Source organism: Cornus florida, unplaced genomic scaffold, assembly GCF_030987335.1.
Source record: "Cornus florida cultivar Cherokee Brave unplaced genomic scaffold, ASM3098733v1 CherokeeBrave_3.0.0_Hap2_Chr02, whole genome shotgun sequence".
NCBI classification, from domain to species: Eukaryota; Viridiplantae; Streptophyta; class Magnoliopsida; order Cornales; family Cornaceae; genus Cornus; species Cornus florida.
This window is the reverse complement of record NW_026775572.1, coordinates 111,226,906-111,254,687: the sequence shown is the minus strand read 5'-3', so window position 1 is coordinate 111,254,687 and position 27,782 is coordinate 111,226,906. Positions and strand designations below refer to the sequence as shown.

The following is a 27,782-nucleotide window of genomic DNA, read 5'->3' as shown; positions in this document are numbered from 1 at the left end:
TTATTGGTCCATTACTACTACCCAAATCCATCCTTTTAAACTAAAATAAAATAAATAAAATAAAATACACATTTTATCATTTAACAAATAATTTCATACAAAAATTAATTTAAATAAACCACTTAAGCACACACTTACAATTAAACAATTAATTTATTTAAACATAAAATGAGAAGCCACATAAACACATAGCCACATAATCCATTAAAAATGCATAAGAAATAAAAAATTAAATTCCAATTATATCCTTTTGAAAACTAGGGGTATTATAGAGTTTGAGTGAGCAAAAAGAGTTTGGAGAAAATAGTATTTATTTTCTCATTTATGAGCCTTTTGTAACCCTTTGGGTTTTGATATTAGTACAATGATCTTGAGCTCCCGTGGACGTAGGCACATTACCGAACCACGTAAATCTTTGTCTTCCTTTTGTGTGTGTGTTTTCTCCTATTTATTATTTTGTGAGTGCATTCTTCTTGTATGTGTGATCACAACCACCATTATTTATTTATTAAGCCCACGCTTCCGCACAACAAATTGGTATCAGAGCACCACGGTTCCGTTCTTTTGGGTGATTGTGATCGTTGAAAAAGAAGATGGCAACCGTAAAATTTGATATTGAAAATTTTGATGGGCGCAACAACTTCAGCATGTGGCAATGCAAAGTTATGGATGTTCTGACTCAACAAGAGTTAGACACTACTCTAGGGAAAGAGAAACCAGAAGAAATGAAGGAAGAATATTGAAAAAAGATCAATCGTAAGGCTTGTGGTCAAATTCGGATTTATCTCTGAAAGGATCAGAAATATCCTTTTATGTATGAAGTTTCAGCAAACAAGCTTTGGACGCAACTAGAGGAGAAGTATATGACAAAAAGCATTAAAAATCGGCTCTATTTAAAGAAGAAGCTCTTTTGGTTTGATTATAAAGAAGGTATGTCTATGTCCAAGCATCTGGATAATTTTAACAAAATTCTTACTGATGTGCAAAATTTGGATGTTAAAATTGATGATGAAGATAAAGCATTATTATTGTTGAACTCTCTGTCTGATTCATATGAACATTTGATTACCACACTACTGTTTAGAAAAAAAAGAAAATAAATATGTTGATGTCTCTAATACCTTCATGAATAATAAGCTTCGCAAGAAGGATAAGGAGGTTAATAAAGACTCAACAGCTGAAGCTCTAATAGTACGTGGTAGAACAGATCAGAAAAACTCTGGTAGTTGTGGAAGATCTCAATCTAGATCAAGAGGAGCATCAACTTCGGGCAGGAAAAATCTTGCCAAAGATGAATGTGCCTTTTGTCATAATAAAGGGCATTAGAAGAAGGATTGTCCTAAATTGAAAAATAGGGATGACAAGAAGATTGCCGCCAACATTGTTAGCAGTGACGATGAAGCTACAGAGTTTGTTTTGACTGTATTATTTGGATTCAATTCTCATGATGCATGGATCTTGGATTCGGGTTATTCCTATCACATGTGTCCCAACCGGGAGTGGTTCTCCAGTTTCCAGGAGCTGGACAGTGGAGCAGTTTTCATGGGTAATGATCATTCCTGTCAAACAAGGGGGATAGGAAAGATCCGTTTGAAGTTGCACAATGGAACAATCAGAGTTCTCGAAGATGTCCGGTATATACCGAATTTGAAGAAAAATCTCATCTCACTTGGATCATTGGCAGCAAAAGGCTATGAGATTACGTTGAAAGGCGATGGTTTAAAGGTGACCTATGGAGCTCTAGTTGTGATGAAGGGTACGAAGAAGAGTAGTTTATATTTTCTCCTTGGAAATACAGTTACAGGTGCAGCAGCTGTTGCAGACAGTTCAAAGGGAGATGCATCAGATGCTACCAGATTGTGGCATGTACGCTTGGGACATACAAGTAAGAAGGCTTTGCAGGGACTAGTGAAGTAGGATCTATTGAAAGGTGCCAAGACCTGCAAGCTTGGATTTTGTGAACATTGTGTTCTGGGCAAGCAGACAAGAGTCAAGTTTGGCACAGCAGTACACTACACGAAGGGAATACATGACTATGTTCACACAGATGTTTGGGGACCTACCAGAGTTGTATCTTTGGGAGGTAAGCATTGGTTTGTCTCATTTGTTAATGACTTCTCTAGACGAGTATGGGTGTACACCGTGAAATATAAAGATGAAGTCTTAAAAGTGTTCTTGAAATGGAAGAAGATGATGGAGACCTAGGCTAGCAGAAAAATCAAAAGACTCAGATCCGATAATGGCAGTGAATAGACATCGGACCCATTCTTGCAAGTATGCCAGGACGAGGGTATTATTTGACACTTTACAATCAGAGACACACCACAACAGAATGGGGTGGCAGAACGCATGAATCGAACCTTATTAGAAAAGGTTAGATGTATGTTGTCTAATACTAGATTGGGTAAAGCATTTTGGGCTGAGGCTGTGACATACACATGACATCTCATTAACAGGTTACCTGTAGATGCGAATAAGGGCAAAATACCCATGGAGGTATGGTTTGGGAAACCTGCTACAGATTATAATTTTCTGCGAATATTTAGTTGTACTGCCTACTTTCAGGTTAAAGAGAGTAAGTTAGATCCTAGAGCCAAGAAAGTTATAATATTGGGTTATAATGAAGGCATAAAGGGGTATAGACTTTGGTGCCCTGAGTTGAAGAAAATCGTTAATAGTAGGGATGTTATATTCGATGAGTCTTCTATGTTGAAAAGTTCTTCTACAGAGAACATGACCAAAGAAGTTTCGCAGCAGGTGGAGCTTGAGGCTTCAATTGTTCCAACTAGACCTGTTAGTAACTCAAATGATGAGGAAACAGGTACAAATGAGGAGGAGGCTCCTACCCAAGAGTCTCCACAGCAACCGTATTCTATTGCAATTGGTAAATCAAAAAGAGAAATAAAGAAACCTACACGGTTTATTGATATGGTGGCATACGCACTACCCATAGTTGATGATGACATCCCATCTACCTATAGAGAAGCTGCCAGAAGTTCAGAAAGTGTGGATTGGAAGAAAGTAATGGACGAGGAGATGCAGTCTCTTCATATGAATCAGACTTGGAAGTTAGTACAGCTTCCAAAGAAAAAGAAGGCTATAGGGTGCAAGTGGGTATACACCAAGAAGGAAGGCTCTTCAGGGCAAGACAATGTGAGATTCAAAGCTAGATTGGTGGCGAAAGGCTACGCGCAAAGGGAAGGGATTGATTATAATGAGGTATTTTCACCTGTTGTAAAACACTCTTCTATTTGGATTTTACTAGTTTTGATTGCACAGTTTGACCTCGAGTTAGCTCAACTCAACATCAAAACTGCATTCTTACACGGAGATTTGGAGGAGGAGATCTATATATCTCAACCAGACGGATTCAAGGTTACTGGTAAGGAAAATTGGGTTTGCAAACTGAAGAAGTTGCTATATGGGTTGAAACAAAGTCCAAGGTAGTGGCAACAGTACACAAGAAGCCATTTTGATCATTGTGTGTATTTTCGTAAGCTTTGTGATGGATCATTTGTATATTGCTCTTATATGTTGATTGTATCTAAGAGCAAAGTTGAAATTGATAAGTTAAAGATTCAGTTGAGTACTGAGTTTGAGATAAAGGATCTTGGTGAAGCTAAGAAGATACTTGGAATGGAGATTAGCAGAGATAGAATGAAGGGCACTGTTTATTTGTCTCAGAAGCAATATTTGAAGAAGGTGCTTCATCGGTTTGGTATTGACTCGAATACTAAACCTATAAGTACCCCTTTGGCCCCTTATTTCAATATTAGTGCTTCATTATCTCCACGCACAGATGAAAAGCGTGCGCAAATGGCTCATGTTCCGTATGTAAGCGCAGTTGGAAGTTTGATGTATGCAATGGTGTGTACGAGACCCGATATTTCACATGCCGTTAGTATGGTGAGCAGGTATATGCATAACCCAGGAAAAGGTCATTGGCAAGCAATGATATAGATTCTATGGTACATCCATGGTACTGTGGTGTTGGTTTGAAATTTGAGCGGGATGATAGACTTGGTCAGCATTTGGTTAGATATGTGGATTCGGACTACGCTAGTGATTTGGATAAACGTCGGTCAACTACAAGTTCTGTGTTCACACTTGCTGGAGGACGGGTGAGTTGGAGGTCAATATTACAGCCTACAATTGCTTTGTTTACAACAGAGGCAGAGTACATGGCAGTAACAGAGGCTATTAAGGAAGCCGTATAGCTACATGGGTTGATTGAGGACTTAGGGATTATTCAGGAGCATGTTGATGTCTACTGTGACAGTCAAAGTGCTATCTATTTGGCAAAGAACCAGGTTCATCATTCACATACAAAACACATCAATGTCCATTTCCATTTTGTTCGTGAAATTTTGAATGAAGGCAATAATCTCCTTCAGAAGATTGGGACTGCAGATAATCCTACAGATATGCTGACAAAGGTTGTAACGAAGGTCAAGTTTGAGCATTGCTTACACTTGATTAACATTTTGCAAGTATGAGCGCCTTTAGACGCAATTGGAGGCAGTTCAAGATCATGTTTGAAAAGATGTACAGAAATTTTTTCGCCAAGGTGGAGATTGTTAACAAATTTGGAGTTGCAAAATTGGAATTGAAATTGGCTCAAAATATGTCATCGCTTACATCATTAGGCTTTGTATATGTCATCGCTTACATCATCAGGCTTTACATCTGTCATTGCTTACATCAGTCTTTACTTACATCATCGCTTACATCATCAGGCTTTGCTTACATCATCGCTTACATCTACAAAGAGAGATTTGTTGGCTATAAATAGCCCTTGTATCTCACAGTTTCAAATCATTTGAAAATCATCCAAGAGTATTTAAGTGAGGATCGATTCGGATCAAGAAGAAAGAGTTTGAGTGAGCAAAGAGAGTTTGGAGAAAATAGTATTTATTTTTTCATTTGTGAGCTTTTTGTAACCTTTTGGGTTTTGATATTAGTATATTGATCTTGAGCTCCCGTGGACGTAGGCACATTGCCGAACCACGTAAATCTTCGTCTTCCTTTTGTGTGTGTGTTTTCTACTATTTATTATTTTGTGAGTGCCTTCTTCTTGTGTGTGTGATCACAACTACCATTATTTATTTGTTGGGGCCACGCTTCCGCACAACAGGCATGACTTCTTTGTTCATTACTTTTGATAGTTATCTTATGTAATGTGTCACACTTTGGCTAGCTAGCTTTTATCTTTGTTGAATCTAGTTTTTATAAACTTATTATAAATTTATCCCTCTCCGTCTCTCTTTGCACATGACACACACATACACAAATATGTACACACACAATTTTTTATGCTACATCATAGTGAAATTAAGGCTCTGTTTGTTTCGACGTAAAATATTATTTTTGGAAAATATATTTTTTTTAAGTAAAATATTTTTTTATTTTTACTTTGTCGGTGTTTGGCAAAGGTTTACATCGAGATTGAGGTCGAATCCATCCGGCGAGGCATGTAAAATAACTTGCCAAAAATTGATGGATAAGTTATTTTTGTTAAATTTTAATATTTTTTTTCGTAAATAGTTTACGACAACCAAACATTAAAAAATAAAAAAATATTTCCTGAAAAATATTTTTCGTCCAAACAAATGGGACCTAAGTGTTTCTGCACATGTATAGATATACAAATCATGTAAACATTTGATTGCAAAATAACCAAAACACAATACTCAATTATATTATATTTCTGAAATAATTATAGATACACAATGTACTATTAATTTGAACGATCACACTCGTTAATTAGTCATCAAAAATTGCCATCCCAATCCTATTTTACTGACAGAAAAGAAATTGCCAAAAGTCATGTAACGTAGTTGGATATTAATTGCTTTATGTTGCCTTTTAACCTATTGTAAAATGATGCAAAAACAATGAATTAACTGAGTGGTCCAAATTTTCATCCAGAATGGTAATAGCTGTCATATATTCCCTTATGCTTTTAAAGAAAAATCTAATGTTTTTCAAATCCCAAAATGAAATTTCTTTTGCCAAATAGGCAACCTAAATCAATTAAATTAGTCCAAATCTCACCTGTTATTGAATTAATCCTTTTATTTAAAATGCCATTATAGGTGATTAAAATTAACATGCATCATCTGGTATAAATTAACAAATCAATTTAAAACGGGCATTATTTTCTTTCTACACATCAATCAACTTAAATTTCATAGGTTTGTTTGTTTGCTTCCCTATATATATATATATATATATATATATATAGATGTAGACACATTTTACATATGCATGTATATATGTATCAAAGATTATTAGGGGCTCTTCATTTCTGTTTTGACCAAACATTGTGATCTAAGGATTTGCTACGATGGCTGCTTTTATTCTTCCCCCTCCCCTCTGCCATCCACCCTTAACCATACCAGTTTCCTCACCTTCATCTTCCAAAACCCAGCACAAAGTGCCTCATCTGACCAAAACCAGCTTTGGTTCTCCCCACTCAGCAACGAAGCCACCCATCCATCCATCCACTAAGTTCTCTCGTCTAGCAAAATCGTCTAAAAACCACAATACGCCTCTCAAGCCCAGCAAACCCATCACGCCTGCAAACCTCTCATCCACATCACCTTCCAAGCCGCCTTCTTGCTCGGATAGAAATGACTATGATGGACGTAAGCCCAGACCACCATCTGTCACCCACTATACCATTGACAAGATCAAAAAGGTCCTGCAAAATGATAGGATTCTTAATCCTGGGAACCAAACCATTGATGATATCTGCTACCTTCCAGAAGGAGTTGATGCTGCTATTATGGACGCGTCTAAGGCTGAGCTCATCGACGAAGTGGCAAGATTAAAGAGGCGCTTGAAGGAGGTAGAGGAAGAGCTTGATAGGATGAGAGCTTCATCCGCTTCCACATTGGGATTACAGATAAGGTTCCAGATCTGTCTCAATCTCTTATTAATGACATGGCGGTGCTTCTGGGAAAAGCCAATAGCACGCATGATCATTTGCTTTCCATTATCAATGATTTTCATCATTTGGCTGAACGGAATAGTGGTCGCCGAAAATCTGATCCTCAGCTATAGTCTGTTACAAATTTGAATTCAAATTCAGTGATGGCTGTTGCTGATGTGGGCCACATTTCAAATGAGCCTTTCCCCCCAACTGTTGCATGCTCTGATTCAGCAGTTGTCAACTGTCAGACTAGAGATAGTGACCTTTCACACCCTACTGGTCCTGTCGTACCTCCACAGCCAAGTCAAACTACCTACAGTGTATTTCCCAATGCTAATGTCAGTCACCAACCCAATAGACCTGTTGGGCAAATTTTCACTACCACCGACTCTCCCAACCTACCATCCACATAACAGCAGAAATCTTGGGCTGAGATTGTCTCCCAACCACCAGTAAATACTTTAGTACAGAAAATGGTCCTTGAATACATTGAACCATCCAAGACTGACTCGGGGTTGGTTGTGATTCCACCCTTAGAGATTGAATATGAGGGGAGATCTTCTTGGACAGGCTTACTTATTGGACATTTTGCTTACAAGAAACCATCATTCAGTGTTGTTTGTGAGGCTACAGAGAAGCTGTGGAAGCACAAGGGTTTGCAGCATGTTTATTGTGATGGGAGTGGATGCTTCTACTTCAGATTGGTGGATGAGCATTCTATGAATTCTATTCTTTCTTCAGGCCCCTATTCCCTTGCAGGAAGATCTCTACAACTTCAGAAATAGAATTCTAACTTCTCCTTCGAGAAACAGAATAATCATTTGGTTCAAACCTAGGTGAAGTTCTTCAACATTCCGCTGCAGTATTGGACTGCTAAGGGACTGAGCCATGTTGCCAGTGCTATTGGGCGACCACTGCATGCTGATCAAACCACTGAGGGAAAGGAAAAATTGAAATTTGCCAAAATCTCTATGGAAATTGATTTGAATATGCCTCTGGTACGCTCTTTTCCTTTGATCACCGGTGATGGAAGAACCTATGACATCTCGGTGGAATACCAAAGTCTCCCAAAGTACTGCACGTCTTGCAAGAAGGTTGGACATCCATCTTCCATATGCCCACGCATAAAGACCCCCCTTGCCAAGGTCAGCTCTAAACAACCAGCTACTAAGTGGGCTGTTGTTCCTTCTCGAAGACAAAGATCAAGCTCTCCCCAGCACTCAGGCACCAATCATGATAAGGAGCAAATGTTTGAGATTCCTCATCACAGTGGCATTTTAGAGTAGGCAACCCTCCCAGGCATTCTCCCTGGATCTATAACAGCTGTTACAGCTCCTCAGTCTCCTCTCTTGGATTATCCCTCCTCTTCAAAAAACCTCTCCCTTATCCAAGCTAAGAAGAGGGCAAGAGCCAGCTCTGGACAAAACCTCAACACTGTTGATCCACAAAACTCAAGCAATCTGCTATGCACACCGCCTGTGTCTTTGGTGAACAGATTTCAACCCATTGCTAATGATAAGCCTGTTACTCATGATGGTTCTCCTCAGGATGTGTCTGAGCAAGCTTTGGCCACATCCTCTTCCTCATCTCACAATCAGACCTGCTCTGTCAGCTCAAAAGGGAGAAAACACAATGTCAAAAAGCTGAAGGGGGTAAGTAATTTATCGTTGCATGTCTTTCCTTTCAAATGAATTAGGCATCTGAAGGGTGTTCCTAAATCCCTTCCTCGTGGTTAATCTTGCTGCATGGAACATAAGAGGCTTGAATAGCCTCTCAAAGCTGCTTCAGCTGCATGATATTATTAAATCTCAGAACTTGGATCTTCTTGCTGTAATGGAGACAAGGGTTTCGTTACAAAATTTGAGGTCTATACACAGAAAGATTGCTCCTAAGTGGTCCATAGTACACAACTATGATCACTCTGTCCTTGGAAAAATTTGGGTCCTATGGAATCCTAACAAAGTGACTGTGTCTGTCCTTTTTGCTAATTCACAGATGATTCACTGTTCTATATTACTACCCAACAATTCTCAATTTTTCATCTCCTTTGTGTATGGAGCAAACACTTACACTCTTAGAAGGGAACTATGGTCTGCTATCAAACATCACTCAGGCCTTATTAATGGTGCTCCCTGGCTACTACTTGGTGATTTTAATGTTATCTCTAGCTGTCAGGAGAAATTTGGAGGGGCCAGAGGGTCGATTGCTATTAATGATTTCAATGATTGTTTAATGGACTCTGGTTTAGATGACCTAAGATACTCTGGCATTCAGTTCACTTGGAATAATAAAAGTGGAGGGTGTGCCAATGTTGCTAAGAAACTGGATAGAGCTCTTATTAATGAGGATTGGTCTACTGCATTTCCCATGTCAGATTGCAAGTTTCTCCCTCCTGGCATATCTGATCATAGCCCTATTCTTGTTAGACTTGGGCTCCCTTAACAGAGCTTAAAAATACCTTTTAGGTATTTTAATGCTTGGGCTGATATTCCTCAGTTTCTCCCTATTGTTGAAGAGGTCTGGACCACCCCTATTGAAGGTTCTACCATGTTCCAGATTGTTTAAAAGCTAAAGGCACTTAAGGGGCTTCTTAGGCAAAGGTGCAAAATGGAGATCTCACAAGCTTTTGAATTGGTCAACCAGGCTAAGCTTGCACTTTCTACTTGTCAGGAGCAATTTGATTCTAACCCTATGGATGAGCACTTAAAGTTGGTGGAGAAAGACCTTATGGAAAAGTATTCATCTCTGGCTCTTGCTGAGGAGCACTTTATCAGGCAGAAATCCAGAGTTAGATGGTTGAAGGCAGGGGATAGCAACACTTCTTATTTTTTCAAAATCTTCAATTCATCAATTAACAGGAAAAAGATCACCTGCTTATCTACTGGAGATGGGAATTTCATTAATCAGGGTTCACTTATTAATAAAGAGATTGTCTCTCACTATCATGCACTTTTGGGGTCAAACCCACTCCCTTACCCTGGGATTGCTCACCTTCAACCTCTTTTACTAAATTACTGCCCCAACATTATTTGGAGGATCTTGTCTCTATTCCGTCAAATGCTGAAATCCAAGCTTGCTTTCTTGCTCTCAATAAAGAAAAATCCCCTGGGCCGAATGGTTATAATGCCCATTTTTTCCATAGGGCCTGGCCTATTGTTGGAAATGACATTATTGCAAGCATCAAGTCCTTTTTTCACAATGGGCATCTCCTTAGGGAAGTCAATAATTCTTATATTGCTCTGGTTCCCAAAGTCCCTAACCCTTCCTCACTTAATGATTTTCATCCTATCTCATGTTGCAACACTATCTACAAGTGCATTGCTAGACTTATTGCTAACAGACTCAAGAAAGTCCTACTTTCTATTATTGATCCCTGCCAGAATGCATTTGTGAAGGGTAGACGCATTGGGGATAGCGTGCTCCTTGCCCAGGAATTGTTCCATGGGTATCACAGGCATCTCGTACCTCCAAGATGTGCCATTAAAGTTGATCTAAGGAAGGCATTTGATTCAGTTGGATGGGATTTTATGCTGGACTCCCTCACTTTCTTTGGCTTCCCAAGTATCTTTGTAAAGTGGGCGAAAGCATACATTACCTCACCCTCCTTTACCATCTCCATTAATGGTGAGTTCCATGGCCATTTTCCAGGGGTGAAGGGGCTGAGACAAGGGGACCCAATCTCACCACTTCTTTTTGTTGTTGCCATGGAAGTGTTAACATCTATTACTAATAGGTTTATTGCAGACAGTCCATCCTTTAAGTTTCATTCAAGATGCAGGAATTTGGCTATCTCTCAGCTCATTTTCGTGGATGACTTGCTTCTTTTTTCCTATGGGGACTTGGCATCAATTGGTACACTAAAAAGGGCGCTTGATCACTTTACTATGCTTTCTGGCCTTACTATAAACTTCTCTAAAAGCAACTTCTTTGTGTCTGGTGTCACTCCTGAACTCACTACTGAAATTAAAGCTTTACTTGGAATTTCATGTGGGGAACTGCCTATGAAATATCTTGGGGTACCCCTAATTTCTACATCACTCAAGGCTACTAACTGTTCTCCCTTGGTGGAAAAGGTTACGAGAAGAATCACTCACTGGTCATCAAGTTTTCTCTCATACGCGGGCAGGATTCAACTTATCCATTCTGTGCTTTACAGCATGGTTAATTACTGGCTAAGCATTTTCATCTTGCTTAAGCCAGTTATCTCTAAGATTAATAGTCTGCTAAGGAACTTCTTATGGAAGGGGAATGAATTCTCATTCAGGGGGGCTAAGATTGCATGGCAGGCTGTATGCCAACCTAAGAAATGTGGAGGTTTGGGGTTTCGAAATCTTGAAGTCTCAAATACTGCTGCTTACCTTAAGTTACTATGGAATGTTGTGTCAGAGCGCCGGGACAACCTTTGGGCCCAATGGATTAGGACACAGCTCATCTGTTGAAGATGTCTTTGGACTATGAATATTCCACATTCATGCTCAAACAACTGGAAGAAGCTTATGCAACTTAGAGGTGTGGTGCGCTCTATGATTAGAATGCAAGTGGGTAACGGAAACAGAACCTACTTCTGGGAAGACAATTGGCTCCCTATTGGCCCACTCAACTTCCAAGCTACACCAGATCTAATGTAAAACATGCCTATATTGCCTGGACAACGTCTCTCTTCACTCAGTGGGAATGAGGGCTGGAACTTCCCGCAAATACTTACAGTGCAATTTCAAGATCTCCTTCTGATCAGTCCTCCATCTGCAGCAATGGATACCCCTATATGGATCCCTTCACCCTCAGGCAACGTCTCTATTAGACACACCATAGATTGGCTTGCGCCTCACCATCAACCAAAGCATTGGCAGCACCAAGTCTGGCACTCATTCTCCATTCCTCGCTGCAAATTTACACTGTGGTTGGCTCTACAAAATCGGCTTTCGACGTATGATACCAAATGTATGCAATCTTTCACTGGGTCTAGATGCTGCCTCTTTTGCCACTCGGTTGACGAATCCCACGAGCACATCTTCTTTTCTTGCTCCTTCATCAACCCAATCTGGAGTTTCCTACAATCAAAGTGTAAGTTCCGTGATTCACCCTCTTCTTGGAGCGATTTCATCATTTGGGCTTCGCATAGATGGAGACGCCGGAACCTGCAGAATTCAATCAATAAACTTGTCCTTTCCACGACGATCAACCAGATCTGGATGGAGCGCAATGAAAGGGCCTTCTCAAACAAAAGGAGATCACAAACGAGGGTGTTGAATCGCACCATGGATTTGGTGAAAAACAGGTTATCGTCCTTCACTATAAAGGATTCACACTCTGCAAGGAGGCTTTTACTTGAATGGGATCTGCCTCAATCCTTCATAAGGCCGCCGCCGGAACCGAATTGATCATCAGAGGCTCTGCCTCATCTCACGTCGCTCACCGGATGTATTGTTGTTCTAGACATATCTATTCTAGGGCTCTTAGAATATTAATGTCTTCATCAACTGCTGAATGGGCCACTGTTGGTTCATCTGTTTGTTGGCTGTTTGAGCCTTGTCATTTGGGCTTTATTGTACATTTCTTCTTATTAATATAATCATTTACTTTCCAAAAAAAAAAAAAAGATTATTAGGGAGTATTTATTGCAATAGTAGACAACTTTACTGATCTCACCTGCTTGGCATAAATGCATGCACTTCATTTAGATTCCTTTTTCAACAATCTCACCCCCAAAAGATCAATGGGACATCCTACTTGGACAGTTCTATGTTAAAGTCCACTTTCACATGGCATGGTATAATATAGTCACAAAATGGACCTGATTGGTACTTGTATGATTCATAGTGCATTATGATTTATATTATCATTTCAACCATTTTCTGTGAATTCCAGATTTTAAGTGAATCCTCTTAACTAACTTTTGTTTGATGAAGAAAAGTGAGTGATAGATTTTTAGGGGTTTTTTTTTTATTTTTACAAAAAGTTAATTGGTTACTTTTATTTTTCTTTTAGCTCCTAATTGGTTTCTTTCAATGGCTTAAACCAATAATTCAAGTCGCACTTATATATTTTGATTGATATATTGCCCATTAGGAGGACCCTAACGTACTGCTTATTAGATAATAGAATGTTATCGTTCACTGATGTGTGATATTTCTACCAATAATAAACCATTCGCAATAAAATGAATCATTATATAAAATATGGTTATATATAGGGTGTCGACTTCAAGTACCGTGTTAAAATTGTTAAGTATAAAATAATTTATGAATTTGATTCAAGAGAATATTTGGTTTGTTTGTTTTCTATTTCTATTTGCAACGAATGTAAAAACTGAAATTAAACTAAATTACGAGAGAATATGTATCAAGAGAAGGGGAATTTAGTGCATTATGATTTATATCACCATCTCAACCATATATTTTTCTGTGAATTCCAGATTTCAAATGTAATGTAGATGGCTCATTCGGCTGCTGTCTTTGTTTCTCTTTAATAGCTTTGGTATATGCTTCTTGTTTGAAAAAAAAAAAAAAAAAAAAAAACATGTATATAAATGCATGTTCCATATGTTTTTGATAGTATTATTTTGTTATTTATTTATTTATTTGGGTGTGTGTATGTGTGTGTTTCCAACTCATGTTAGTTGTTAAGAATTCTTTATTTATAAATATAATTGATCCAAAGTTGTATCCCAAGGGTGGTTAAATGAGTTTTTGATTTGAGAATATATTTTGGTCAACAGGATGAAAAATGCTATGTTCAAGTAATGTACTAAAATATGATTGGTGCCTGACATGAATTTAATCCTCATTGAAACCTTGAACACTAGTGCAAGTTTAAATCTTATGTTGATCATTGGGGAAAAAAAACACAATAATAATCTCATCTACATCAAGTCCATAACTATCCAAGCATGTCAACAAATAGTTGCAGTTGTCAACAAATACTTGTAGTTGTTTATTTTTGACTTACAGAAAACACCAAACTAAGTCAATAGTTGAAAAAAAAAAAAAAAAAAAAAAAAAAAAAAAAAAAAAAAAAAACATGGGTGGTTTGTGCACTTTCAGGATGGACCCCTTAGGAGTTGACCTGAAATGGAAGTCACCTATGCCAATGTACTTAGCACTCCAAAAGCAGAAGTTTATCTGATCTTATATCATTTGCTTCCCATTGGAGCTGATCTGAAATGGCCACTAGAGATTCATGGGTGGTGTTCAGTTTTCTAGGTTTCTGCTTTCTTGTACAATTTACAAGTTCTTTCAATCCACCATGCAATTATGATGACTTAAGAGCATTGCGCGGTTTCTTGGATGGCTTGGAATCACAGATTGATGGTTGGGGCAGCAAATCTTCCAACTGTTGCGCTTGGGAAGGAGTCATTTGTGAGTCATTTGATTTGCCTGTGAATGATTCTAATGCGTCGCTGAGGATAGTGACTATCCTCAATCGTGGACCTTCACTTAATCGTGGACCTTCACTTAGATTCCTTGATATATCAAAAAACTCGTTAGTTGGTACAATCAATGAGGATATTTGTAAATCAGCAAAAGGACTGCAAGTTCTTGATCTCTCCTTGAACATCTGTCTTTAAGTTCAAACTGTCTTATAGGAAGCTTGACAGAAGATCTCATGCGTCTACCAAAGTTGAGTTTAATACATCTTCAGGATAACAAGCTTTCTGGAAGTTTGAGTTCTGGTTTTGGAAACCTCTCAAATCTTGTTAAATTGGATATCTCTTCCAATGGGTTTTCAGGAACTATCCCAAATGCTTTCCAGAACCTTGTAAATCTGAAACAATTCTCTGCCATGTCCAATGGATTTATCGGTCATCTACCACCCTCGTTAACCCATTCTCCCAGCATTTCATCACTTAATCTTAACAATAATTCTCTCACTGGTCCAATTGCTCTAAACTGCTCTGCTATGGTTGGTCTGACCTCGCTTGGTCTTAGCGTTAATCAATTCGAGGGCCCTATTCCTGATAATCTCCCTTCCTGTCCACGATTGAGTGTTTTGAATCTTTCCCAAAACAAACTTAAAAGCCAGATACCTGACAGTTTCAAGAACTTCAAGTCCCTCCCTGGCTTATCACTTTTTAAAACTGGCGTTTACAATATATCAGTAGCTCTATCGATTCTACAACATTGCAGAAGCTTGACCACTTTAGTTCTTACCTATAACTTCCATCATGAAGTAATGCCTGCTGATTTTGACCCACGATTCATCAACCTGAAGACTCTTGTTATTGCAAATTGTCAGCTCACTGGCTTGGTTCCAACCTGGTTGAGTGGCTGCACCAAGCTGCGGCTCTTGGATCTGTCGTGGAACAGTTTGAGTGGAAAAATTCCACCTTGGTTCGGAGAGTTGAAATTTCTTTTTTACTTGGATTTGTCAAACAACACACTTTCCGGAGACATCCCAAGAAGCTTGACTAAGCTACAAGGCCTCATCAACTGGAATTTCTTATTAGAAGATCCTTCACAAGAACTCATATTTTTCCTCAAAAAGAACCAAACTCTACATGGGCTGCAGTACAATCAACTTCGGAGCTTCCCACCATCTTTGGACCTCGGCTACAACATGCTTACCGGACCAATCTGGCCAGAGTTGGGGATCTGAAAATAGTCCATGTGTTGGATCTGAAAAACAACAATCTATCAGGACACATTCCCAGTTCTTTATCCGACATGACGAACTTGGAGGCTTTGGATATGTCCTATAACAATCTCTCAGGAACCATACCGTCTTCACTGGTGAATCTCAGCTCTCTTTCAAAATTTAGCGTTGCTTATAATCAACTCACTGGAATAGTCCCTTCTGGAGGTCAATTTGATACATTTCCTGATTCAAGTTTTGAGGGGAATAACGGTCTGTGTAGATCATTCTCTTCTTCTTGTTCCACGGAGAGCCCAAGTGGTCCTGGAAAAACTGCAGTTGAATCATTAAAAGAAGCAAAAGAGTCTATTATAGGACTGCCATTTGGATTTGGACTTGTTGCAGCCTTTGCTATCACCGTCGCCATCTGCTTTATGTCTGGTTGGGTATTTCCCAAGCCAAAGATGAGAAATGGCAGAAGATCTATTAAGCAATGGAGGTAACAAGCAATTGTTTTCTTATTGAAAGTGATGGGAAAGCACATTTGCATCCAAACCTAACTTCACCCGTTAAATATATGTCTTTCTATGTATTTGTAGGAAGCATATTCCTCTTTCTTTATCTTTTTTTCCCCTCTTTTTGTGTACTATATGAAGCATATTCCTCAACATAATTTCTGCTTAATTTTCTTGTCCTGTTTGTATAAAATTTGGTTAGGGTGATAGTCAGAGAATGAAATTTAGACAAGACGAATGCTGCAACTAGGATACAGACACAAGATGTTGTCATAAGATGAGGCAGAGATGATGATGTTAGAACCTCTTTCAAAACGTGACACTGCAAATTGCACAGTTGGTGCCACTCAATGTCAATCTCATCGTTGCACAATGAACATAAGAAGGGCATACTTTAAAATGAAATATAGTATTCATACAACAGTAAAAAAATTAATAATAATAAAATTGTTGATCAATAAAGTTGAGCTTGGACCAAACTGCAAGCCAAATGTAGCACATTAGTATCCAAGCCTAATATCACCCCTTAAATATATGTTACTAGAACTGTACAAATGTTCTTTTATGCATTTTCAAGAAGCATATTCTTCTTTCTTGCTTTCCTCTCTTGCTGTATTATATGAAACATATTCCTAAAGGTAATTTCTTCTCAATTTTCTAGTCCTATTTGCATATAATTTGATCATGATGATAGTCAGAGAATGAATGTTAGACAAGATAAATGCTGCAACTTAGGACACAGCCACACTAACCCTTTTTCGGAAAATAATAATAATAATAATAAATAAATAATAAAAAGATAGGACACAGCCACAAGATGTTGTCATGATAATATATGTTTGCTTAATTACTCAGTGTGTATATAAGATGAGGCGGAGACAATATGGGATCCAGATGGAAAGTGAAAGGGGGGCATAAATGGGTGGGTATGCAGCACTTGTTAGAAATTAAACTTTATTTTATTTTTAAAATGTCTTTGAAGGTCATGCGTGTTTTTTATTTGGTATTTTATGTGAATTTTTTTATTGGAGTTAGTGGGGGACATGAGAGTTATAACTAGTAAATGGTCATGTTCGTGGATTAGTGGGAGTTTTGCCTACTAAATGGTCATGTTAGTGGGTTAGTGGGAGTTTTGCCTACTAAATGAAATGTTAGTGGGGTGTTAATTTTCATTTGCATTTATGTTTTGAAGCCTATATAAACCCATGCATTGTACTCATTTTCAATCAAGTGAAATAAAAAGTGTTTTCCTCCATTTTTATTCTCTTCCAAATAGTATAGTGTTGTGTGTGTAACTAGGCCACTATTTCCAACAAAGTGGTATCAGAGCTAGTTTGTGAGAGAGAGAAGAAATGGCAAACAATTTGGTTCCATTTCAAATTCCTCAATTCACCAAAGATAACTATGAAAATTGGTGTATCCGTATGAAGGCAATTTTGGGAGCACGAGATGTGTGGGTAGTTGTTTCCAAAGGTTATGATGAGCCAGAAGATGAGACAACTTTGTCTCAAGCCGAAAAAGATGTTTTACAAGCCATGAGAAAGAAGGACCAAAAGGCGGTGATGACCATCCATCAATGTTTGGATGATGGAATGCTACAAAGAGTTACTAGTGCAGAAAATGCAAAGCAACTACGGGAGATTCTTCAAAATTTCTTCCAAGGAGTTGATAAAGTGAAGAAGGTTTACCTCCAAACGTTACGGGGTGAATTTGAAACATTGCATATGAAGGAATCTGAATCAATTTCAGATTATTTTTCGAGGGTTCTGGCTATTGTAAATCAATTAAAGAGATATGGCGAAACCACCATGACTGATACAAGGGTCGTTGAAAAGATCCTTCGGTCGTTGGATTCCAAATTCAACTACATTGTTGTAGTCATTGAAGAGTCAAAGGATTTGGATTCCATGACTGTTGATCAACTCATGGGTTCGTTACAAGCTCATGAAGAAAAGGTGGTGAAGAAACAAGAAGCTTTGGAGCAAGTGCTACAAACAAAGTTTTCGTTGAACAAAAAAAACGAAAAACATGGAGGAAATCAAAGGGGCCGAGGATGTGGAAATGCATGTGGCCGAGGAAGAGGAAGAGGCCGTGGAAAAGGAGAAAGAAGCGGTCAACACACAACCAATAATGAAGAAAAAGTCCATGACTCACAACAAATAAGAGGTTGTGGTAGAGGAAATTACTCAAGGTCATATGGAAGGAGGTATGATAAGTCTCAAATTAAATGTTACAATTGTCAAAAGTATGGTCATTATGCTTCGGAATGTAGAAATGTTACTAACGATGTTGAAGAAAAGGCTAATTATGTTGATGAAGAGGTGAAGCCTACTTTGTTGTTGGCATACAAAGGTGAAAGGAGTGATCAAGAAGATGTGTGGTATCTTGACACCGGTGCTAGCAACCATATATGTGATAGCAAAGAGAAGTTCGTTGATATTGATGAATCAATAAATGGCAAGGTGACATTTGGAGACTTATCACAAATTCCGGTAAGAGGGAAAGGTAAAATATTGATTCGTTTGAGGAATGGGCATCATCAATTTATCTCTAATGTTTATTATGTGCCTAATATGAAGAATAATATTTTGAGTTTGGGACAACTCTTAGAAAAGGGCTACAATATTTCCATGAAGGATTGTAGTCTTTCGATAAGAAACCCATTGGATAATTTGATTACCAAGGTTCCAATGACAAAGAACCGGATGTTTATGCTAAATATTCAAGCCGACAAGGCTAAATGTTTGAAGGCTTATGTTAATGATTTAACTTGGCTTTGGCACTTGAGACTTGGACACTTGAATTTTGGAGGATTAAAGTTGTTGGTTAAAAAGAAGATGGTGAAGGGATTGCCTTTCATTAGCAATCCAAATCAATTATGTGAAGGATGTCTCGTTGGAAAGCAATCGAGGAAAAGTTTTCCTAAAGAAGCTACCACAAGAGTTACGGCGCCACTACAACTTATCCATTCGGATGTTTGTGGTCCAATTTCTTCATCATCATTTGCTAAGAATAATTATTTTTTATTATTCATTGATGTTTTTAGCCGAAAAACATAGGTGTATTTTCTTAAACAAAAATCGGAGGTGTATGGAATTTTTAAGAAATTTAAAGCACTTGTTGAAAAATAAAGTGGCTATGATGTAAAGGCTCTTCGATCCGATAAAGTGGTGAATTCACATCAAATAATTTCAAAAAATATTGTGAAGAAAATGGAATTCATCATCCTTTAACGGTTCCAAGATCGCCCCAACAAAATGGAGTTTCAGAAAGGAAGAACAGAACCATTCTCAAAATGGCTCGACGCATGTTGAAAAGCAAGGAAATGCCTAAAGAATTTTGGGCTGAAGCGGTTGATTTTGCAGTGTACTTGTCCAACCGGTGTCCTACTAGAAGTGTGCAAAACAAAACACCACAAGAAACATGGAGTGGAAGAAAGCCAAGTGTCTCTCATTTGCTGGTTTTTGGGAGCATTGCCCATGTGCACGTACCAGATGAAAGGAGGACCAAGTTAGACAACAAAAGTGAAAAAATGGTGTTCATTGGCTATGATGCAAGTTCCAAAGGTTACAAGTTATACAATCCAAGCAATGGGAAAATTGTCATTAGTATAGATGTTGAATTCGAAGAGGAAACTACATGGGATTGGAACACTCCAAATGAAGATTATAATATTTTTCCAATTTCTGATGAAGAGCAAGAAAATGAAGACATGGTGTAGCCCATTTCTCCACCAACATCACCTCCACTACCATCATTTTAAGATCAATCAACTCCATCATCATCAAGTTCAAGTGACACACCACCACTTCGCATAAGGAGTCTTCGTGACATATATGACGAAACAGATGAGGTAACGGAAAGGTTAGGTAATCTAACACTTTTTTGTCTCTTTGCGGATTATGAACCCGTAGGATTTTAAGAGGTGGCACAAGACAAAAAATGGAGAAATGCTATGGATGAAGAAATTAAATCCATAGAGAAGAATGACACATAGGAGCTTGTTACACTTCCAAAAGAGAAAAAGGCAATTGGTGTCAAATGGGTGTATAAAGCAAAGAAGAATGCAAACGGTAAAGTTGAAAAATATAAAGCAAGATTGGTCGCCAAGCGGTACAACCAAAAGCCCGGGATTGACTATGATGAGGTATTTGCACCCGTAGCTCGTTTGGAAACAATTAGATTGTTAATTTCTTTGGCAACCCAAAACAATTAGAGAATCCACCAAATGGATGTGAAATCGGCTTTCTTGAATGGGTTTCTTGAAGAAGAGGTATATATTCAACAACCCATGGGCTATGTTGTAAAGGGGTAAGAAAACAAAGTCTTGAAATTGAAGAAGGCTTTATATGGCTTGAAGCAAGCACCAAGGGCGTGGAATAAGCGGATTGACAAATATTTTCAGGACAATAATTTTTCGAAGTGCCCATATGAACATGCTCTTTACTCCAAAGTAAGTGAGAATGGAGATGTATTTTTTGTTTGCTTGTATGTTGATGATTTAATCTTCACAGGTAGCAATCCAAAAATGTTTGAAGATTTCAAGAAGGTTATGGCTTGAGAGTTCGAGATGACAGATATTGGCATCATGGCTTATTATCTTGGCATTGAGGTCAAGCAAATAAATGATGAAATTTTCATTCACCAAGAAGGCTATGCTAAGGAAATTCTCAAGAAATTCAAGATGGAAGATTGTAAATTGGTGAACACGCCCATGGAAGTTGGAATTAAATTGTCAAGAGATGAAGATGGAGAGACGGTGGATCCAACATTTTTCAAAAGTCTTGTTGGAAGCTTGAGATACTTAACATGCACAAGACCGGACATATTATTTGCAGTTGGGCTTGTTAATCGGTTTATGAAAAGACCCACCATAACTCATTTCAAGGCGGCTAAGAGGATTCTTCGTTACATCAAAGGTACCCTTGATTTTGGGTTATTCTATTCATTTACTAATGATTTCAAGCTTGTGGGTTATTCTGATAGTGATTGGGCCGGAGATTTGGATGATAGAAAAAGTACTTCTGGCTATTGCTTTTTCATGGGAAATGTTGATTTTACATGGTGTTCAAAGAAGTAACCCATTGTCACTCTCTCAACTTGTGAAGCAGAATATGTTGCAGCCACTTCATGTGTTTATGAAGCAATTTGGTTGAGGAATTTGTTGAAGGAATTACACACGCTACAAGAAGAGTCAACGGAGATTTTTGTGGACAACAAATCAACAATTGCTTTGGCTAAGAATCCGGTGTTTTATGAACGAAGCAAGCATATTGATACGAGATTTCATTTCATTAGAGAATGCATAACCAAGAAGGAGGTGGAGCTCAAGTTCATCAAGTCACGAGATCAAGTTGCGGATATTTTCACCAAGCCCCTTAAGTTTGCAGATTTTCACAAGTTAAGGAGTTTGCTTGGAGTTGAGAAAAATCAAGTTTAGGGGGGGGGGGTGTTAGAAATTAAACTTTATTTTATTTTTAAAATGTCTTTGAATGTCATGGATGTTTTTATTTGGTATTTTATATTTATGTGAGTTTTTTTATTGGAGTTAGTGGGGGGCATGAGAGTTACAACTAGTAAATGGTCATGTTAGTGGGTTAGTGGGAGTTTTGCCTACTAAATGATATGTTAGTGGGGTGTTAATTTTCATTTACATTTATGTTTTGAAGCCTATATAAACCCATGCATTGTACTCTCTTTCAATCAAGTGAAATAAAAAGTGTTTTCCTCCATTTTTATTCTCTTCCAAATAAAAAGTGTAACTAGGCCACTATTTCCAACAGTACTGCCCAACAGCTTAAGCTTGGATATATGGGCAAGCGCCCACCCGTTACAACAAACTTCTAGCTAGTTACTACTGTTAACATAATTAGATTATGGCCGTTGTATAGATTGTTACCATAGTTAGATTATACCATAGCCGTTGTATAGATTATTGCCATGATTATTGTATAGTCGTTGGCGATCTCTCACTTATTTATACCTCTCCTTGTACATAATTCATATATACTGGAATATACAAAACATATTTAACATATATCTCTGTATCTCTCTTATATTCAAGATATATATGTCACTTTCTTATATTCAACACAGTATCAGAGCCATGGATTGATGACCTGTACTGAACAGCTTATATGCTTCCTCACCATTCTATCTTTGATCTGTTTTTCACCACAATCTGCACCATTATATATATATATATATATGGGAAAATTACATATAAATGGAGTTAAAGTTCCATATTTACTTAGAGGCTGAGTCAAAATTTCATATTTCTCTAAAATGGATTGCTGAGGTGGCACATGGTTTTTTACTGTTTAGAAATTGTGATGCCTAAAATACCCTTCCGCGAAGGTACTACTTTTTCTTCGAAGGTACTACTTTTTTGAACTAAAGGTACTACTTTTTGGCGTCCAAGTACCATGTTTTTTAAACACTCGCGAAGGTACTACTTTTTCTCCGAAGGTACTACTTTTTTGAACTGAAGATACTACTTTTTTGAACTGAAGGTACTACTTTTTTATTAGGGAAGGGCATTTTAGGCACCACAATTTTTTAAACAGTAAAAAATCATGTGCCACCTCAGCAATCCATTTTAGATAAATATGAAATTTTGACTCAATCTCTAAGTAAATATGAAACTTTGACTCTATTTATATGTAATTTTTCCTATATATATTTTTTTTTCTTATTCTTTTTCTTTTTTTTTCTCTCAATTATTACAGATTATTATTATTATTTTTTTCTTTTTCATCACATATTGCTTTTTGAAGTCAACGTCACTACAGTGGACTCAATACAGATTCCTGTTTTTTTTAAGATACAAATTGCTTTTTTGAAGATAGCTTTTTGAAGTCAACATCAATTCACAGCCATCCACGACACCGACAAAATCAACAGTGACCCATTACCACCATCACTCTCTCTGTTCAATACCAACAGAGCCACCGGCAATTGATTTTTCATCGGGCTCTATCTCTCAATAATCAACGAAGCCATCGGCATTGATTTTGTCGCCGGCCTGGTAAAGTCAGAATTTAGTCTCTGTATTGATCGTCGTTATCAGAATTTCTTCAGTCACTTCCATCCCATCTTAAAACCAATCAACGCTGTCCTCGTTGAATCGCTCCTCTACAACGCCGACACCGACTGCCCTCTGCCACTGCTCTCTCCCGTCCGCCGTAGATCCGTCCACTCGTTTAAATCCCGGCGACCAGTTCGTTCTCTCTGTAGATCTCTGTTCAGTTCTTCTCCGGTGACCTGTCCTTCTCTCTGCCGGATCTTGTCTCAGTTGAGTCTCACACCCTCACCGGAGTTCTGTTCCCCTTGGCCGACAATATCATCTTGGTCTCTGTATTGGGTCTCTACACAATATTTTGTATCTGTCTGGCAGATTATTTTTTGAGAAAGAAAAGATAAGGAGCGTGCTTGATTAATCACAAGGAATGTGGGACCCCACTCTTTTTTCAGGACTAGTTTAGACCTGTTATTTGCATGCCTTGACGTGTGCTCTCTCCAGTTTTTTGTGTGTTGTTTTGCGTGACTTATATAGCTCCTCGTTGTGGATCGATTCGAAATTTCTCATTTATTCTCTGGACCCAATCTATGACCAGCTTTCTCAAAGGTAAGAAACTATGGCACATTGTCGCTGGTGATATCCTTGAGCCCGTGCGAGAAGAAACCGAAACAAAAGAAAAATATGGTGATCGTCTTGAAGAATGGGACAGCAAAAATCATCAGATTATCACTTGGTTTCGCAATTCTTCAAGTTTATCCATTATTATAGAATTTGGTCGTTTTGATTCTGCAAAATCTATCTGGGATTTTTTGAAGCATCGTTACACCACTACTGATCCGCTCATCAATATCAACTTCAGACGAATCTTTATAGCAAAACTCAACAGCCTGGTCAATCTATCAGTACTTTTGTCTCTGAAATGCATGCTTTTTGGAATCAACTATCTCTATCTGAACCTACTTGGTCCCGTGCTTTTAATTCTACAAAATTTACTACCTATCGAGATCGGCAACGTGTCATCATGTTTCTTATGGCTCTTCAGCCCTCCTTTGAACCTATTCGAGCCTCTCTCCTTCATCGGCATCCTCTGCCTACTTTAGAAGAGGCTAACACCAAACTTATTTCAGAAGAAACTCAACTGAGTACATCCCTACCTCAGGCTACAAATGCCGTTCTTGCTACTCATTATCCTAGAAAGAACTTGACGTCATCTTTTTCCTCTCCAAGGGAGTGTAACTACTATCACAAAACAGATCATGTTGTATTAACTTGTCCCATCAGAGTTTGCAAGTTTTGTCACAAGAAAGGCCCGATTACTACCAGAGTAACTGTCCCAAAAGCTGGCAATCTCGCACCAATTCTTCTAAAGGTTCTTCATCTAGACACAATCATCCATCCTCCTCCATCACTGCTGCCACCGCTTAGGGATATTGTCCTCCTACTTCTACAATCGCAACGATGTCCACCAACGATATCGAGGCCCTTCTTAAACAAATTATCTCTAATAATGGTACTCCTCCTTCCACTGCCATGTCAGTTACCTCAGGTAATTCTTGGTTTTTTTATTCTGGCTACTGTAATCACATGACCTCTGATTCTATAATGTTTTTTAAACATCATCCTGCCATCAATGCACCTACAATTCATACAGCTGATGGATCTCATTTACATGTCAATCACATCGGTCAAATTTCCACCCCCAATGTCTCATTCTCAAATAACTTTCATATACCACAACTTACAATCAATCTTATCTCTGTTGGTCAAATATGTGAACTTGGACTTAATGTTATTTTTTCTTCTTCCGGTTATCATATACAGGATCCACAAACGGGGCAGACCTTTGGGATAGGCCGTAAAGTGGGACGTCTCTTTGAGCTCATCCATCTCCGCATTCTTTCTCACCAGTTCTCTACAGCTTCCACTGTTGCTTCAGCAACCTCTACTCCCTCACTTAGCCTTTGGCATTCTCGATTAGGTCATGTGTCTGTTAGGCGTTTACGCTCCTTAATGTCAACTGGTCAATTAGGTTCCGTTAAAAATGATGATGTAACTTGTTTACCTTGTCAAATTGCAAAACAACCTGCTTTACCTTTCAATAAAAGCACATCTATTACTTCTGCTCCTTTTGACCAAGTTCACTCTGATGTATGGGGACCTTCTCCTCACACTACAATGGGAGAATCCAAATACTTTGTTATTTTCATTGATGATTACTCACGACTTAACTACCCCAACTTTACTAATGATTTTGCAAACATAGTCAAAACCTAGTTTTCCCGATCCATCAAGATTTTTCGCACTGATAATGCAATGGAGTATAATAAAACAAATTTTCTAAAATTTCTTTGCCAACATGGCATGATCTCTCATTCTTCTTGTCCTGGCACATCCCAACAAAATGGGCGAGCTGAACGTAAACATAGGCATATCTTAGACACTGTTCGTTCTCTCCTCATATCCAGTTCTTGTCCTGAGCATTTTTGGGGGGAAGCAGCTCTCACTGCTGTATACACCATTAACTGTGTTCCAATGCCTATTATTGGCAATCAATCTCCATATGAACGCTTATATAGGATCCTTCCGGCTTATAATCTACTCAAAGCCTCGAGCTCATAAATATACCAAATTAGAGCCTCGAGCTCGACTATGCTGTTTTTTAGGTTACGGAATTAAACACAAAGGATACAGATGTTGGGATCCCATTTCCAAACATCTTCGTATCTCTCGTCATGTTATCTTTTGGGAACACAAAATGTTCTCTTCTCTATCGAAATTCCATCTATCTTCATCTTCTACTCCCTTTTTCGTTACCGATTCTTCAGTTGAACTCTTCCCAGACGACATAGATACAATATCCTTATCTGAGCTTTCAAACACTATCTCATCTACTCCAGAAATAACATCTCCATTTGAACTCCCGTAAATGGCCTTACCTGATGAATCTGCTTCATCTGATGGTCTTGTCATTGAATCTCCATCTGAGCTCCCATAAATAGCCTTACCTGACGAATCTGCTTCATCTGATGGTCCTACTACTGAATCTACTTCATCAGATATCATTACTACTACTAAACCTCCTCGCATCTGATCAGGTAAGAAAACCTTCTAGTCATTTACACGATTTTCAGTGTTTCTCTACTATCATGTCTCATCATGAGCCTCAATCCTATCGTGAGGCTAGTTCTAACCCCTTTTGGCAGCAAGCTATGGCAGAAGAATTACAGGCTCTCGCACAAGCTCAGACCTGGGACATGGTTGCTCTTCCCTCTGACAAAACTGTTGTTGGTTGTAAATGGGTTTACAAAATCAAAACTCGTTCTGACGGTTCTGTGGAACGATACAAAGCTCGTCTTGTTGCAAAGGGCTTTACCCAAGAATATAGCATTGACTATGAAGAAACATTTGCCCCAGTTGCTCGATTTACTTTTATCCGTGGCCTACTGGCTGTTGCAGTAGCCCGCAAATGGACATTGTTTCAAATGGATGGGAAAAATGTCTTTCTCAATGGCGATCTCAATGAAAAAGTATATATGAAACCCCATCCAGGATATGACCATTCTCTACACCAAGTCTATAAACTCCGTTGAGCACTATATGGCCTTAAACAAGCTCCAATGGCGTGGTTTGCAAAATTCAGTACTACAATTGGAGATTTTGGATTTACTTCAAGCTCATATGATTCCAGTCTTTTTATCCGCAAGACTGACTCTGGTATTACTCTTCTTTTGCTTTATGTTGATGACATGATAATCACTGGAAATGATCTTGCAGGTATCTCTGCACTCAAAAATTTTCTTTGTCATCACTTTGATATGAAGGATCTTGGGCGCCTCAGTTATTACCTAGGCTTAGAGATTCTCTTTGATTCAGATGGCTATTATCTCTCCCAAGCCAAGTATTGCTCAGACATTCTTGCTCGTGCTAGACTTACAGATTGCAAGACAGCTCCCACTCCCATTGAAACCAGTGTCAAGCTCACTCCTCTAGATGGTGCACTCCTCAATGATGCTACATTGTATCGACAGTTGGTTGGCAGTTAGGTATATCTTTCTATTACTCGACCTGACATCACTTATGCCGTGCATCTTGTCAACCAGTTCTTATCTGCACCTCGATTTACCCACTATACTGTTGTACCACGCATCATTCGATACATTAAAAGGACTATGTTTCAGGGCCTTCACTTTTCTTCTCACTCTTCACTTGAGTTACGTGCCTACTCTAATGCTGATTGGGCAGGTGATCTGACTGACCGACGTTCCACTATTGGCTACTGCTTCTTCCTTGGGAACTTTCTCATTTCTTGGTGCAGCAAAAAGCAATCTGTCTTCTCCTGGTCCAGTACAGAGGCTGAATATCGTGCCCTTGCTGATTCCACATAAGAACTTATTTGGCTTCGATGGCTCTTAACAGATATGGGTATTTCTCACTCCACTGGCACAGTTCTCTATTGTGATATTCGGAGTGCTATTTACATTGCTCATAATGATGTCTTCCATGAACGCACCAAATATATTGAAATTGATTGTCATAGTGTGCGTCAACATGTTGCTCGGGGTACTGTACGTCTTTATTCTATAACTTCCGCTGATCAGACCGCTGACATTTTTACCAAAGCTCATCCGCTAAGCAGATTTCGGGAATTAGTTTCCAAACTCAAGTTGGTTTCTACTCTACCACCTTGAGTTTGAGGGGGGATGTTAACATAATTAGATTATAGCCGTTGTATAGATTGTTA

General features: G+C 38.5%; 1 protein-coding gene and 1 pseudogene across 1 annotated transcript; both read left to right on the top strand.

The window, feature by feature from the left end:
• LOC132296611 (phytosulfokine receptor 1-like) overlaps nucleotides 1–16,032 on the top strand; it is a 48,931-nt pseudogene extending 32,899 nt beyond the window's left edge.
• A 10,626-nt stretch (nucleotides 16,033–26,658) lies between these two features.
• LOC132296610 (uncharacterized mitochondrial protein AtMg00810-like) lies at nucleotides 26,659–27,426 on the top strand. Its single transcript, XM_059794796.1, has 2 exons — nucleotides 26,659–27,072; nucleotides 27,142–27,426. Exons 1-2 carry the CDS (start codon nucleotides 26,659–26,661, stop codon nucleotides 27,424–27,426), a joined length of 699 nt encoding a protein of 232 aa, XP_059650779.1.
• Nucleotides 27,427–27,782: the final 356 nt, after the last annotated feature.

What these genes read in the sequence shown, in the direction of transcription:
- LOC132296610 (XM_059794796.1), top strand. Translation starts at nt 26,659, where the DNA reads ATGGCGTGGTTTGCAAAATTCAGTACTACAATTGGAGATTTTGGATTT. An exon ending in CTACATTGTATCGACAGTTG is followed by an intron (nt 27,073 to 27,141) that starts GTTGGCAGTTAG and finishes CTTGTCAACCAG; the next exon opens with TTCTTATCTGCACCTCGATT.